Source organism: Haliaeetus albicilla, chromosome 24 (genome assembly GCF_947461875.1).
Source record: "Haliaeetus albicilla chromosome 24, bHalAlb1.1, whole genome shotgun sequence".
Taxonomy (NCBI): Eukaryota; Metazoa; Chordata; class Aves; order Accipitriformes; family Accipitridae; genus Haliaeetus; species Haliaeetus albicilla.
The window spans coordinates 21,021,715-21,038,111 of record NC_091506.1 but is presented as its reverse complement, the minus strand read 5'-3'; the positions used below and the strand labels follow the sequence as shown (position 1 = coordinate 21,038,111).

At 37.8% G+C, this 16,397-nt stretch overlaps 1 protein-coding gene across 2 annotated transcripts in view; it reads right to left on the bottom strand.

The window, feature by feature from the left end:
- The window catches only part of IARS1 (isoleucyl-tRNA synthetase 1), a 113,415-nt gene that overhangs the window by 92,465 nt on the left and 4,553 nt on the right, over positions 1–16,397 (bottom strand). For both annotated transcript variants that reach the window (XM_069769732.1, XM_069769733.1), the window contains 5 exons: positions 15,368–15,487; positions 14,676–14,832; positions 14,071–14,190; positions 11,048–11,130; positions 2,130–2,247 (listed from right to left, as the gene is read on the bottom strand). In XM_069769732.1, coding sequence (XP_069625833.1) covers positions 2,130–2,247; positions 11,048–11,130; positions 14,071–14,190; positions 14,676–14,832; positions 15,368–15,486 — 597 coding nt within the window. In that variant the 5' untranslated portion in view covers position 15,487. The remainder of the gene's footprint in view (positions 1–2,129; positions 2,248–11,047; positions 11,131–14,070; positions 14,191–14,675; positions 14,833–15,367; positions 15,488–16,397) is intronic.

Below are 16,397 nucleotides of genomic sequence, written 5' to 3'. Positions count from 1 at the left end.
AATGAGTCAAAAGAATCCCCTGAAAACAAGTTTTTCTTTCAGACAAGTACAATGCTATTCAGTCACTTCACATTTCACATATTACAAAAAGCAAGTCTCATCTTGCAAATGTGAAACTATCACTGTTAATTTTAAATGCCAAACAAAAATGGGTGCTATGCGCACAGACCCTAAACATGTGAATAAGTCCTATCCCCTCATAATGTCTAGTGCAAGGCTCTCTGGTTTCTGTCCAGCATCATGGAACAGTTAACAGCATCATGGGACAGGCAGCTATTTATGTCTGAGCTAAGGGCTGCTCCAGAGGGAATTTTCTGTGAACATCTGGTGCAGTCAACAGTAAAACATAAATATTACATAACTCTTGAACCACGCTCAATACCAAGCAAAGATTGAGCTATCACTACAGTCCTGTCTCCACCAATTGTTAAACAACACTGTAGGCTATTCACTTCATTTTCTGAAGCACTAAAGTTGACCAAGTAGATAAAAACAACTGGCAAGCCATAAAAAAAATAACATCCAGGCTGCCAAGTAATGGCATTGTGTAATGTTTTATCTGTTCACAAAATTATGCCTGCTCACATCTGAAGACAACACTTCTTCAGTTAAATGTAATACAAGCTGTTGATATAGTTTACTCAAGTATACATTAGACACCTAACTCAGTTTCTGAACATGCTTCTTCTATCCTATTTCTCATGATTTGTGTCCTGATTCTCACAGGATCAATAAACAGAAGCCAAAGCCTGCTTTCCACAGTGAAAAAGATAACAGCTGCCTTACACCCAGAAATGACTGGTCTTGCCAAGAATAAATCATGTCAGCTTATGGACCCTCAACATTTCAGTCTTCAAAATACCACCTCTAGCAGACAAAAAAGATAATTTTTGTATGAAGTGGCAGAGCAGCACACCCCACAGACACACTCTACTAGTTCTAGAGTAAGAAATAGCACCTAAATATTTCACTAAGACTCAAGAAGAGAAAACAGCTTTGCTCTGTGGAAAAGGGGCACACACACAAAAAACCCCACCAGAATAGTCTTTGTTCTAAAGAAAGCTCATTAATCTCAGCCTATATGAAATGTCAGTTAATAAGTACAAGCAAAGTAATTATTTCAGTTGTCACAGAGTCAAACATGAAGATATCTTTGCAGGTCTCACTTTATTAAATCACAAAACCTTTATTCTTGAGTATGGGCAAATAACCCTCAACAATATTGAAAGCTCTAGTATCTGTGGACTGCATTATACTACAAGTCTATATTTAAACATTTGTTTTAAAAACACTATTTTTGGCCAGCAAATTGGCCTTTTTTAGGCAAGATGTAAAAAAGACCAGCTGTACAATTTGTGCCAGCTCTCTGCTGCAACAATATAAGTGAAGGATTTACGATGTAAAAAAATGGAAGCCTGGGTGGGGATTGGAAAGGATACAAAACCTCTGTCCACAAACTAAGATGAAATTTGGAAAATTGGGACACAAGTTCTGCCTTCACATATGTGAACATGAGTTTGTTGCAAATGAAAAGCTGCACCTACTATATCTAATCATTCATTTTCAAAGGAGCATCTTATAAAACATAGTATACCATGCATTATATTGGGTAAAACATTCTCTGTAATTTCTTAATCTAAATTAATGATTCTTAGAAGAACTATTATCCTACTGCTCTACAACCGAATGCACTCTTTGACAATTCTTATTAATCCCCTCACAGATGATTTCAACTCTGCCAAGGACCTTCCTCTTTTCAGATCTGCACAGACAGGGACATTTGCAGCTCTTATCTAAGTATTTACCACAAAAACTCAACACAGTGCAATACTCATCTTGAGACCCCACAGAGAAAGTGAATGTAATTTACCAGACTAAAACAAAGTATGTACTTTATGTGTCTGTAAGCAGTAACTAAGAAGAGGGAAGGCAGCTAAGATCAAGTGATCCAAACAAATACAGCAAAATATAATAAAAACTAACCAATTTACCTAAATTTTTACTATCAATCTGGAGTGTAATAATATGCTTATGTACCACCAAGCAAAAAATACTAAAGCTTTCCAAATCCAAACTGAAGACAATAGAGAAATCTGATTGCAACATAACGTACACATATACTGACTTACCTTGTAATTCTGGTGGGACTCAAAGTTTGACAGTGGGGTGTTGCATGCAGTTGAAAAAGGCATGACCTTAACACCTCTATACACCAGTCCTTTGTCATACAGTTGCTTGAAAACCCACCTGGAAGTAAACAAGGAATATGAAATAGCACTTGGCATTTCAAATTTAGTCAGTCAACTGCAAAATGGGGTTCTGCTCTAGCTGGAGTGCCGTTCTGAATTACACCTTTTTTTTAAACAATCAATCATCAACTAAACACAATATTTGCAAGACAAAAAAAAAGAGATAAACTGACTGCAACTGTATTTCTGGCTGATTTTTAGCTTTAGCCGATTCCACCAGCTTGGTTTTCCATGCACTGTCTGCACAGCACACAGTATTTAAATGAAACAAATCCGTATCTCTGTTTAATCTCTCTCAAATTTCTTGAATACAGACCACCTGAAATTTTAACTATTAACAAGGCTGGAGTCAGTCATAATTTAGAGACAAGACATATAGTGACGTGGCTGCTCACTTACCACATGATCTTAAGCACCTACTGCAGCAACCAGTGCTACAGAAGAGAGACAGGTACAGGTCAGAAATACCTGCAACCCACCCTGAATAAATCCTGACGATCTGAAGAGCATTTTTCACAAGAGGGCACAGCTAACCATGCAAAGTAATGAACTCAGTTTTATGGTCCCACAATTTACATTTAATGTTCTCTTTTATTAGCTCATCTCACCCTGGACTCAGCTCCTGTCCAAGATCACAGTCTCACATCAAGCTTTAACTCTGCTTATAAAAACCTTCAATACAGCCTGTAGCATATTTGGATTCTTACATCTTCTTGAAATAATCAAGACAGCACATAATATTACAATATGACAAACTGAGTCAATGCTCAAGATGAACGGAAGCTGGAAGAGAAATATACTTCACATAGCAACTCATCAAGTGTCCACGTGATGGACAAAAGCCTTCGTTTCTCTGTATCTGAAAACTGCAGGGTTTGCTAAAGGATCATCAACATTTATCAGCTTATCAGGTCTCACTGACTTGCACGCTTAGTGGTTAGTTTGCAGGTTGGCTACTGCAGGAGAGGGCAAGCCTTAAATAATCATGCCAAATTCAACTGAAAAATCAGAGTTTCTGCAGTCTGGTCATTTCAAATTCCACATACAAATTGTTCAACACTGCTGAATTTAAAAACTCCTCTACTCAAACTACCTTTCAAACCATCCTGATCACTTTTCTGGGTCCCTTTCCAGATAAAGAGCTCATTGCTAAGCAACCAACCCCATCCTGGCAAGCAGCACTTTCTTCTGCAGGCTGTCATTTTGTGCTTGAGAATCTGGACCTGTGTTTAAGTCAGTGCCTTGCCTTCTATGTTTGAAATCCTAATCTTCAAGACAAAACGCAAGTAGATTACTACACTGATTTCTATCTGCAGCCTGAGACAAGAACATCAAAAGATATGCACTGGCTTGTCATGGAAGTCATACAGTATCTTAAATCAGAATACTTATTATCCTGCAGATTAGACAGCTGGAGAAAATACACTGTCAAATGGAGAAGACATGCAGTTCACTCAGATTCATCCATGGGCCTCTAGTACAAGACCAAAATTTCCTATGAGTGATCACTAACATGAGAAAAATTAAATAATCCGAACTCTAGGATGGATAAAGGCTAAGAGACCCTCAGCAGCATCAAGTTCTGCCACAGAGGAACCAAACGCAGAAGTCTTTCAGAGCTATGCACTCCAACAAAGGTGCCTTACCTTACACATACAATTCAAAAGTAACCTTGTTAAAGCAATAAATGTCACCCACATTCAGGCAAGTTGTGGCTGCCTGACCCCTAACCCAGATTCAAAACATAGCAGTGAGTGCATCTGTTTTACAACAGAGACTGTGTCAACTTAAACTTGCATAAATATAAATCAGTCTTTTATAAAAATGATTTGTGAACATAGTTTCATCAACTTTCAGCATATACATTTGAGCTAGCTAATTGCAGAAGTTTTTGTGCAAGTTAAAAAAAATTTTAAATATATTCTTACCACCTCAGAGCATAATTAATGCAGATTGTGACAAGTGACAGCACTTATACTGAAGGTGTTCTACTTGCTTTTCAAAAACAGTTAACTAAAATATCTATAGAAAAAAGCTCCACTTCATCTCTACTTTCTAAAGAACACTGCCTACTAACAGCATAGAAGAAAACTACTCAGAGAAACACTGAATATTTAATTCAGCTGTAAATATAACTGTAAACTTCAGGAAAGGTGAACACTAGATGGAGCTGCCAAGTTCAAAATCCAAGCCAGCATCTCCCTCTTGTGGTAATTCTACCCCATCGCAAACCAAGTGCTCCCTAGTTGTTTCACTGCTGAACAAGACAGGCTCTCAAACCACATAATTCTTCAAAGCTCTCGTAACAGTTCATAACGACCACTCATTTGTAGTTTATCATAACCACTTCTCTCAGACAACCATTCCAACATAAGTAGAATTGTGATTGAGTCGAGACTGCTGCTTGATGCAATAGCCCTCTTATCACTACAAAAGGCTGTTCTGTTATCCTGAAAAACACCTAATTGGTTTCCTTAGCAAGAAAGCTTCTGAGAACAGTTCTTGTGTGACCATCAGAAACGCACAGGAGGTGACTCAAAGAGCCTCCTGCTAGCAGCACTGCCCACCTAAAACAAAGCAACTGCCAAAGATGAACCTAGCTCTAACAGTAAGTGTCACTTAGAGGTGGATATCATGTTTTGTTTAAAAATTCAACACATTATATTTAGACAATAATATATCAAACAGCATTTTAACTCTTTTGTTTGCAAAACTTTGACAATTTGCAAGAAAGAGGCTCGGGGTTTTTCAGCCAAAATTGAAACTGCAGTCCTTTTTGAAAGAAATACACAAACAAAACCACAGAGCTCCTTTCTACTGATAATCAGAAAAAGTTCATTCACAGAAGTTAGAAATTAAACCCTGTTACCCTAAATTCTGCTATGTTTCTCCTCAAATATAAATAAACTTAGCTGCATCCTCTCAGCTATGGCAGCAGCACTTACATACTCCTTCACTGAAGAAAAATGAGGTTAGGGAAAATGTGAACTCAAGATGCGTATTTCAGCTACTTTTTAACATAGAATCTTGTCCCTAAAGATGCAAGGTAGCTTTAACTTCTAAAAAGCACGACACAAACTGAAAACACACGTTTGTTGTTCCTAAAGTGTCATGAAGGGATGATACAACTGGTTCAAGCCCTGTCAGTAACCAAGACTGAGTTACTTTCATAGGCATAACTTCCAAGAAATTAGAACTTTGCTACAACATTCATTGATCCAAGTCACATACACACCATGCAAACACCACACTGACAAAGGGAGTTTTTGCTTCCAAAAGATACTGAATCAGTCAATGCAATACTCAAAATACCCTTGGCATCGCACACAAAATCCAATATCCCACAGTATCCTCTAGCAGATGCAAAATCAAGTTGCCCTCTTCAAACACGTACATACACTTCATATTGAAGAAAAGAATTGGACCTTAGAACTTCTCAAGTTCTTAGTGCCATTTCTTTGGGGTATCAAGTGATTTCAAGTGATCAAGTGGTTCTGTTTACAATAACTCAGTATGTAATGCTTTTCTAAAGGTCTGAAAACTAGCCTTCCAGAAAAATGAAAGTACTTATTATGGATATTGATAAATTATTTTCCAGCTCATGTAAAGTGCTTTTCCCCCCCTTTTTTTTTTATTTTTAAAGAAAAAAAAAAAAAACAAAAACAACAAACCAAGAATTGTAAACCCAGTTACCGACAACGGCTAAAAGTAAGGTGAGCAAAATATTACAACTGCAGGATGTAGCAGTGTATGATTTCAACATATTCATGGTAGTACAGATAAACAAAATTATTGCTGTATGCCCTAGTATAGGTTCATGTCAAGATAAAGTGACAATTTACCAGCCTCTGTAGACTAGAAAAAAACCCCACACCTAGAAAACCACACACAAACACTACACTATGTAAGAAAAGTCCTGTCACCTACACAGTTCAGCAAGCAGACTGCATCCAAACAGCACCATAAGCAGCAAGGATTTGAGGAAAAGGTTCTCCCGTGACTCATGAGCAACATTTGAAAGACAAGATGAAATCAAAAAGAAAGCAACGATCAAAAACAGATGCATGGGGACAAAAACTAGAAAAAAGTACTCAACACTGGACATGAATCAAAAAAAAAAAAGCATAAACGTAAGAGGAACATTAAGTCCAGTAACAAACACAGACAGCCTTGCCTTTAGATTAGCATGTTTGAAAGACACCTTCTTAAAGAAAGGAAAAACATTTGTTCTGGGGCCTAGGAATCATCAGTACAGAAGTTGTCAAGTCTTATGCTCAACTACCAGTGAAAGCTTTAAAATCCCAGCATATAGAGATCATTCTGCTCCAGGTCTGCCCTCCAAGCGCTCAACTAGCAAGAATGAGGGCATTTCCTGATGTTATCTTTGGATCAGTGTGTTAAATGATTCTGGATCAAGTCACAAGTGCAAAATACCTGTACAGCAGGAAATACAAATATCTAAAACTGATACTAGACTTACCCCAAAGGTCATCCAAGCGTATTCCTCCTTCAAAATACAGGGAAGGAGATAAAATAACAAGAACTTTCCAATCATTGGTAAGAAGAGAACAACAAGGGGAATAGAGCAATAAATGCGCAAAAGAAATAAAAATACAAGAAAAAATGCAGATAGCTAGTGCAAAAATGGACAAAACTAATTTCTTATGAACGGTATCTCTCTAGAAAATCATTAAAGAATCATGGAATACACAAAATACGTAGTGATTCCTATTAGGACCCAGAGAACAGTTGTTCTGAAATCATTCTGGTTTAATGCTGGATAAACGATAAACTCCACATGCAGAAAAAAAAAGTCAGAAAACAACTTCTACTGCTTACACAGAAGAGAAAAAAAAACAACGTAACAATCCAGTTGCTTTGGTCTTTACAACAAACCAGTCCTTCTTTCAATGGGGAGTCCCCATTCAGCTTCTCACTGAGAAGGGCTAAGGCAGCTGTACACTGACATTCGGTGACAGAGTTCATCTTGAAATAAAGAGTACAAAAAAAACATCATGCCAAAATGAAAGCAAAGCTACACATAGGGAGTCAAGCAACTCAAGGCAAATGGTCCAGTAGCTACCTACAGCCTCTTCGGCTGCAGCATAGCAGTAGTGCGATGGCACCCCAAGCCTGATGCTTCTACAGAACATCAAAGGGCAGGGCTGCGAGGCCACACCTGGTAAGGAAGGAGAGAGAGATCCCCCTCAATAACAATCCTAAAAGGAAATCTGAAGCTGGAGCAACTGAGATGGGTCTGGTAGAGGGAAGGCAGAAATGGACAAAAAGCCCCATTACCAAAGGGAGCTCCATACTGCATTTCCACAGTAAACAGAGCAGTTTTCAGCATATAGCAATGATCTCAAACATGTAAAGTACCGATTTGTTACCAAAACTAGGAGTGTTTTTCTTTCTCTCCTCACTCACTATCTAGTGTTACGACAAAAGGACTCAAGAGTTTCTTCTTAGGGTACAGAAGTAGGTAAGATGTGTTTCCACTACCAGTGCTACGTAAGCACGCTGTGGTTTCGCACTATACAAGCAAGTCTTTCAAAAGATACACGAAGCTTTCAACTGTTTTGAAAATTGAATTACGCTCAGACTGCAATTGCTAAATTTAGCCACTAGATGGTGATGGAAATCTGTTTATCTAACCCCAACGTTGCGCAAAGGAGGAACCGAAAATCCCTAGTCATCAGAGCCAGAAGCATGGCACAGCTCTGACATCCCCCCCTCTCCTCAGCACTTCACGGGCTTTTTTTCCTCAGTGGCCAGCGAGAACTGTTCTTGAGGTGCAAACTCGCAGCTGGCCTGAGAACTATGTAATAAGCCAGTAGTGAAGACAATAATTTACTAGTTGGGGTTTTTTTTTCCCAAAGCTCATATACTTCTTTCAGACCAACTGTAGATCAGTAAAAAGTTTATGATCACATCAAACTGCTCTCAATTTCACTGCATCCATCTCATGAGCTGTAAAAAAGAAAAAGCAAGAATATATTGCATGTTTGTTCCACACTAGCTCAAGAACATCATTCTCATTGTACCATTTTCAGTGAAGGATATGTTTTCATTGAGATTCAAGCTGGCTGCAAGATGGATATACAAGTTCTACAGAATTAGAACTTCGAAGTTCTAGTTAACTTATTTCAGACATGAAGAGCTGACTATACCTTCACATGAGAAACCATTGCAGTATCACCTCTTACCACCATCAACATTCAATGTTCCCCTGAAAAATTATGCCACAATGCCACAATTTTATCATTGGATGAAGTTTTAAGTCAAAATTTAGCAAGCTGAAAATTCATTCTACTCTGTCAACAACCATATGGCACAGCACCAAAATGCTTACAAAGCAGCCATTTCCAACAAACCCATTACAAAATATGAAAAAGAAAGCTCTCTAGCATCCTGAGCTTGTACAGCATCTCTACAAAACAAGATATTAATAAAAGATGTATTTGGTGTCCGAGTCCTAAACTATTTCAAGTCTAAATAATTTGGATAAAATCAGCCACCACTGGAAACATTTATCACAAGTATTACATTAGCTCACTGAGCTCAACATAAACATCATGGATGAAAACATCGCATTTCATAGAAAGCTAGACGTTCCAGTTGAGACCACTCCAGAACTGCAAGCCTTAGTAAGAGCTAGAGATAAAAAAAAAAAAAAAAACAAAAAACAAAAAACCACAACACAGCACACCTAAACAGACAGGTTTAGTTGATTAAAAGACTAGAGACAAAGTCCTTACCATATTTTAACCACAAAATTCATGGTTGCCATGCTCACTACCATTATTATTATCGATGTTTTTTTCTGGGCCTAAGAGCAGCGTTCTACTCCCACAGGCAAGAAAAAAAAAGATAAAAACACTGGACAGGCCAATATTGTCACCAGGTTACAATCGGTGCAGAAATTTATCTGCAGTTTCTCTTTTGTACTTAGCTGGACACTAAAGTTTTAATTTTCTTATTTATTTAAGAAGGAACTCATATTAAAAAAAATCCAGTCAACATGAAGAGAACCACCCTAGAATCTACCGTTCAAATAAACACTCCTAATGGACATAAAATAACTTCAGTAACACAGATTTTCAGTTTGATGATCGCCTAGGTAACGATCTGATTTTTTTAGAAAATTGTACATCATCCTGTCAAAAGCACTACTGTAACTACAGTTACAGTGCTCTCTAAGAATTATCTCCCTTTGCCTTGAAACAGGCATTACTTTTCCATTCCCCTCCTCCATCCACTCTATGCAAACACTGGTGGTTTCACCTCCTGTTCTACTGTGAGAGCAAGCTGGCAATGGCATTGCAACATGCCCCTCCAAGACTTAGGAGACTTCAGAAAACCCAGTTTTTAAAAACAGACTTCTTAAAATGTATTTCATTACATGATTACACAGAAAGCTGATAGCACCAGGAAGCAAAAAAAGTACAAAATTAAGGGGTTGACTGCCTTTATACTTCCTGAAATCTCATACCACAAAGATTTCAGATCCAAAGTTTCTATTTTAGAGTCTGTATCCAAAGTAAGCATCAGAGACAGTAACCTCTGTAAACCACGTGAGAGACTAGAAATTTTCTTTCAAAGGTGGAAAAAACAAACAAACAAAAAAAACCCAACACCACCAAAAAGAGACAAAAAAACCCAAAAAACAACAAACAACCCACCAAAAAAGGCTTGGGCTGTTGAGAGAGACCCTGCAGCTAGTTCAAGTCAAGTTTGTTTTTTAAACTGTCCTTGGAAGATGCTAGTTAAACAGGATTTAAGGTGCCACTAAGTATTTTTATAATGTATAAAAGGAAGGTTTCTTGTCAGTCTTAGCTTTATTATCACGCAGGGTTACTTCAGCTAAGTTAGTTAAACATCTGCTCCCTTCCCACCATCTTTTCAATGCTCATCAAAAACTCACTGGCACTTCAGCCCTATAAAACAGCTTCAGACACATCTAGAAAGTCTGTCAATCCTTTGTCATAACTATATGTAACTAACTATACAATTAAAGGTTACTAGTAAAATTAATATTAAAGAACATCAATAATATATTAGTATGCATATCATTTGCTTTTCAATGGCTTTTTGTCAGCACATACTCTGCTAAACCTCTCCCTGCAATTCACCTTGTAATTCTATCACCTGAAGGACTCAACATTGCCACTTCTTCACTGGGTTAGGTCAATTTGATTGACCTATAAGGTCATCTTGTCTTTTGGAATTCCAACAGTCACCCTGAATACATTGCCAAAATACCCAAACTTTACTTAGCTCTGCACCGGGAGTCCAAGACAGTTGTCAAACTATGCTGCCAAGAAAAAGATAGCAGCAGATTCCCAGCCTCTCAATTCAGGCTTGAAGAAGAGGTTTAGAACTAAACTGAGTTTGGTTAGTTTGCCCATTTGCAGCTGACAGTGTGAAGAATATCAAGAATGTAGAGATATAATGCAATTTCCTAAACCAAGCAAGGAACATACTAGTAAATCTTCAGAATTTCCTTTAAGTTGCCATGGAGCAGTAAGATTTCAGGGCTCGCTAAAAGCAGTACTGTTGTATTTTATTTTGAAAAGCGTACTATCCTGAAGAAGAAAAAAGTAGGTCAATTAATTCCCTCACTTCGACATCAAGAGATTTCACATCACCTTAATTACTTTGCCCGCTGTTTATCTGAATTCGGCATGTTTCAAAACAGTTCTAGTGATATATGGACCAACACAAGTTTACAACAATTGACGCCTTCTTAACATTTAAAATTCAGAAAGCATACATGCAATGTATATAAGTTAACTTACCACACAGACTCCATGAACTCAGGATACAGAGTTTTATAGTCATTTTCAAAATCAATCCAGCGTCCTAATCTGGTAACACTGAACTGTTAAGAAACACACAGATTGAAAGGCATCTTAACATTAAAGAGCATGATATATTTCCAGTATTTATTCTGTGAAACAGCTTGATTTTTAAGTGTAGTGTTTGTCCCATATGAATGAAACACATCTATGAAATATTTTAGCCTGACAAGAGTTCCAAACAGTGTATTTAAACAGGCAAAAATAGGCAAAAAAATGAAGTCATAAACATAATTGTTTAGAACCAAGGTCACACAACAAGCAAACGTGTTCAACACTACTAAACAGATACGGTGGGTCACTTGGATCATTCACCAAATAGAAGTGGTGGATCAGTCAAGGTTCAGCCAAGGTTCAAATGCCTGAAAATTGCTTTTGATTACAGTCTTTTGCTTCTATTTTTAAAACTACTCATTGCAGAGAGAGTCAAAATCCAGAACACGTAGTCTATCAGCTTTCAGTTATATGAAAACATGATGTAATTCGAAGACAAAGAAATGCTGAAAGAAACTGATATGTCACAAGAAGTTATCAAAACTATTTCAGGCCAACTGCCTTCTTTGACTTCCCAAAGCTATGACAGGGCTGCCAAAGACCACAAGACTGACAGGTGTTAGTCCCTGTCTCAGGACAGATTATGGTCACGTCCATTGGCACAGGATATGAAAACTAAGGAGGAATAAGCTAGCTATGGGATTCACTTGGACAAGTGGTACTCTCTTGCTAATTTCACAGCTATTGGAAGCCCTAGCTCTGGAAATAACCCGGCCCAAGACACCTGTCCTGATACCGTTAGACACAGACCATACTGAATGTCAAACTAGTAAAGTGAAAACAAAGCAAATTAATTCTCTCACCTCTATATTTTCACATAACACTGGAGCTCCTGAAATATATGTTTTGATTCTGACCTTTAAGCCACTCTGACATTCCACTATTAAGATCCAAAGCCTAGGACTGATTAGTACAAGGATCCATGAAGCTGGAGTATTATGTTTGGTCTCAACACTGAAGGATCTTCTACATCCAAGGAAACTTTTATATTTTTTCATAAGGTTCGAACATTTGCTAGACACTACAGACAGAAAATAAACACTATCTCCAATAGGAACGTTTGGAACTCCTCTCCTAGCGCCATCCCAAAATATTTGAATTTTTTACCAGCCAGATCACAAACAAGATATTTAAACAAATTTCATTGTTTTTCTTAATAATCTAAAATATATGTCTGTGTGTGGAAATACACACATGTACATGCACAAGTTTATGCACAAAACAAAATACAAAATCCATTTATCATCCAAGAGACTAAGTATTTGGACTAATAGGCACTGCAAAAATACCAGTTGCTGAAGACGCAGCAAGTTAAAAGGACCAACCATGGAAAACAAAACATGAACCAGAATAAACCTTTTTACTTTTATTTCTAAAAGCAACAAAGAATCATTGATGATGTTTTTGAAATACAAAATTTCAGAGTACTGATGAATGATTGTGTATTTGAAAAAACAAACTCTGTGCTTTTCATCCAGCCACTCGCTTAGATTTAGGCCACAGCTATTCTAACAAAGGCAGCTGTAGTTTCTTCAGATACTGGCCATAACTTCAAAACACTCCCAAAAGCAAGAGGCAAGTGATACTCAAATAAGAAATTGCTATTTCAATCAAAAGGAATATAGCAGGACTAGAGAACATACAGAGGATTGTGATGAGGTAGAACAGCTTCTGCATGACGAAAAACTAAAGAATTATGACTATTCTGCCTAGAAAAAGAAACAAATGATGGTGAAGATCAAGATTTACTGGAAACCATATTATAGAAGAACTACAGTTCTTCAGACTACATATAGGAATGCCTTGATACAGACTGTTTAGAGGCCATCAGTATACCTAGATTCAAAATGTAGCTAGATAAATTCATGAGGGAAAAAAATCTGTTAGGGTTTATAAACTAGGGAGAAAAAATTTAAAACTCTTTGGCCTAGGAAGGCTTTGTGCCACAAAAGCTGAAAAAATATGGGCTGTTCTTCCATTCTTCCTTTGGCACTTGCTATTGCATGCTCTCACTGTAATATAGTGGCACAACTAGGAAAGCACCTGGGCAACTCCTTAGCTCCAGAAAGCCACAGAAAAGAGTCATCACTTCACAGACATATCAGACTGACACCAAATAAAATAATGGGCTAGATGTACTTTATTCCAGCCACACTGCTAAAGACAAAAATAAGGAGCATTAGATGCTATGCACAGGATGAGTATTATTCAGAGCTAGAAAAAAAACGTGTGCATCTCTTGAGAAAACACCTAACCCATCTACTTGGAACAGCTCTCCAACCTCAAGAATCTGCACAGACCAATGCTCTCTCTATCACTTTATTTACGGGATGCAAAGTTTAGACCAATATTCTCTTGGAAGACTGAGGGTTTACCCACACCTATTCTGACACAAAATCAGATGCTGGAACTTCTGCTGTTCCAAAAAATACAAACTATGGTCCTACACTCCGGCAATGAAAAGACTGAAAAGATGGGGGGGGGGGAGGAGCAAAAAAGCATGGAGTTGATGTGCATTTCCTTTATTGATTCCATTTGAAAACCAAAGTCAGATCTTACTTTGACTTTTCCATACAAGAGAAGACACAAAGGAAGAGATAACTTGTTCAATATATCTATTAGATGTTCAATGTATCTATTATTTGTTCAATATATCTAGTTAGACACTTTGAGCTCCAGGTTACCTTAAAGTAACCTTCTCTTGACATCACAGCCGTCTCCCTGTTCTGAGCCACAGTGGTGTTCTTTTTTGTTCCCCTTTCAGGATCACCTCTGAGAAACACAGTAGCTAAAGACAGGAGATTTATGCACGTAGTCAAATGGAAGGATGAAGTTCATCTCGGCTGAAAAACTTCTCTACACATACAATTTGAAACATACAGCAGAACATGTACCGAGCCTTTACTTACCTCCCATTCCTTTGAGTATCTCATCACAATTCCTCTGCACTGGTTGTTGTATTCTTCAATCCCCATCTTCGCCACATCCTCTGGCCCTTTAATGCCTAAGGTCTTGTCAATCTCATATTCCTGAGAGCATTGAAAACAACCAGACAAAAAACCCACGCTGTCATCAAAAGCTTTTAGGATTTCTCTGGATAGTTTATTTATGTTCTATGCATTCTAATGAGGCTAAAGGGCTTCCTTTATCCTTTTGACATTTCATGAGTATTGCACCTGAACTAAGCAGATATTTCAAAGGATAACCCTGGTGTGATTGTTTCTTTACAATCTTTAGAAAAAGAAAAAAACCCAAACATTTTCTGAGATACATACCAAATAAATACATCTTTCTAGTAATGAACAGAGTGCCTGGAGAAGGGCAGGTGACCAGTAGGAAGCACCTGAAATCACCACACATGTGAAAGCCAGAGCAACACACTGGACAAAGAACTCTACTTCTCTTTCAGCAACAAATCCAGGCATAAAAGCAGTAGAAACGCAATTGCTAAGCAGGCAATAACATGGAAAGAGGAACCAACAGAAGTATCTGTAGGCAGATTTATTACACGTACCACAGGTAAGCCATGGCAATCCCAGCCAAATCTTCTGTCAACATGAAAACCACTCTGATGAGCAAATCTGGTTACTATGTCTTTAATAGTTCCTGCAAGAATATGGCCATAGTGTGGAAGCCCAGTAGCAAATGGAGGACCATCATAGAAGTTAAACCTACAACACAAGACAATATTCTTAATTTAATCAAAAACTGAGCGTCAAATCTTCAAACAGGATAAGTATACCTGTACACTTATGCTTCTTATGTCTTACTAGGACAACATCAATTTCTTCCTCTTCTATTACCAGTCAGCACAGATATCATGTTAGTCCCACTGCCAACTGGAACATTTCAACTCATTCAGTTCCTAGTGAATGCCAGTTCTACCAAGATTACTAGTGAAAATACCAGCAAGCTGCTCCACAGCTGGCAGACATAGGAAAGGGTTGTCCTTGCTTACCTGCAGATTTCTTTTATAAACCCACCAAGCAGGAAATTGCAGGTTTATTACTACTGTTTGAACACTGTTGATTCTTCACAAATTGAAATATAAACGGTAACGGACACGACAGCAACATTAGCCAAGACTGCTATCTGCAAAGGGAGCAGCTGTAGTTAACAGAACCAAGGTTAAAAAAAAAAGTAATTGCAGCTAAGCCAACCTTGCACTGTCACATGCAGTTGCTACGGGTTTTAGCAGGTTCTCACCTAGGTCTATTCTTTGATTGCTTTAGGCATTCCCGGAAACAATCAAGGTTTTTCCAGAGCTGCAATATCTTCTCTTCCTCGTTTGGAAAAGTTATGTTTTCTGGAACTTGTTGAACCATTCTTTCCCAGCAATGACCAAGCAGAGAAAAGAAAACACATATTGAACAGAAGTGAGAAAAAAAATGACTTCACAAATACAATTTATTGTCTTACAAATCCATATGACCAAACTACCTCTCAGTTTTTCAGAGAGCTTGATTCAATGTAGACATGAAAGCAAGCACTATATTCTAAAAAAAGCCTAATAATTTTGACAGACTAGAATCAAAGTTTTGTAACAAGAGGAGGATTCCCCATTCATTCAGCTATGGTGGTTCTTTTTTATTAAGCTTTCATTTTAGTTTCCTATAGAAAACAGTCCAAGGGCAAATTATTTTTTGGTTACAAGTTTGGGTTTTTTTCTTTAGGAAAAGTTTCCAAGTTCAAACTGACCTTTCAGCATCAGTTTATGAACTAGTGAGACTTACTTGAAGTGCAGGAACTAAAACTAGTGAAGAAGAGACTCCTCTTGACTGTACATCTACTCCTACCATTTAAAGTTTTAAAACAGCATTTTTCCATCTAGCTAGGCCATCATTCTCAGATGCTCCTAAAGGCAGCTCGACTTCAGATAGCATAGTTGAAACACATTACAATGAAAGATGAACATGTGGGAAGAATTCAAACAAACAGATAAGAAAGAAAAGCTCAAAGACCTCAGCTGTGAATCTTGAAAAGCTCTAAATTCCAGAGTACTGGCATAACTACTAGTCTCTTTCTAGTCCTTTTTTTTTTTCCTCCAGTTTTACAAGTATGTCAGAACTAAGCCACAAGGGACTACTTATTGCTAGCCAGTTCCTGAAGGTCTTTTTTTATTTGGTGGGTTTTGGCCACAAGAGCCCAAAGCCATTCTTCAATTCTGGGTAGGTCAATGAAAGTTGCTCCAAGCAAAATTATGTACCGGCAACCCAGGGAAGAGAATTCTCAACAT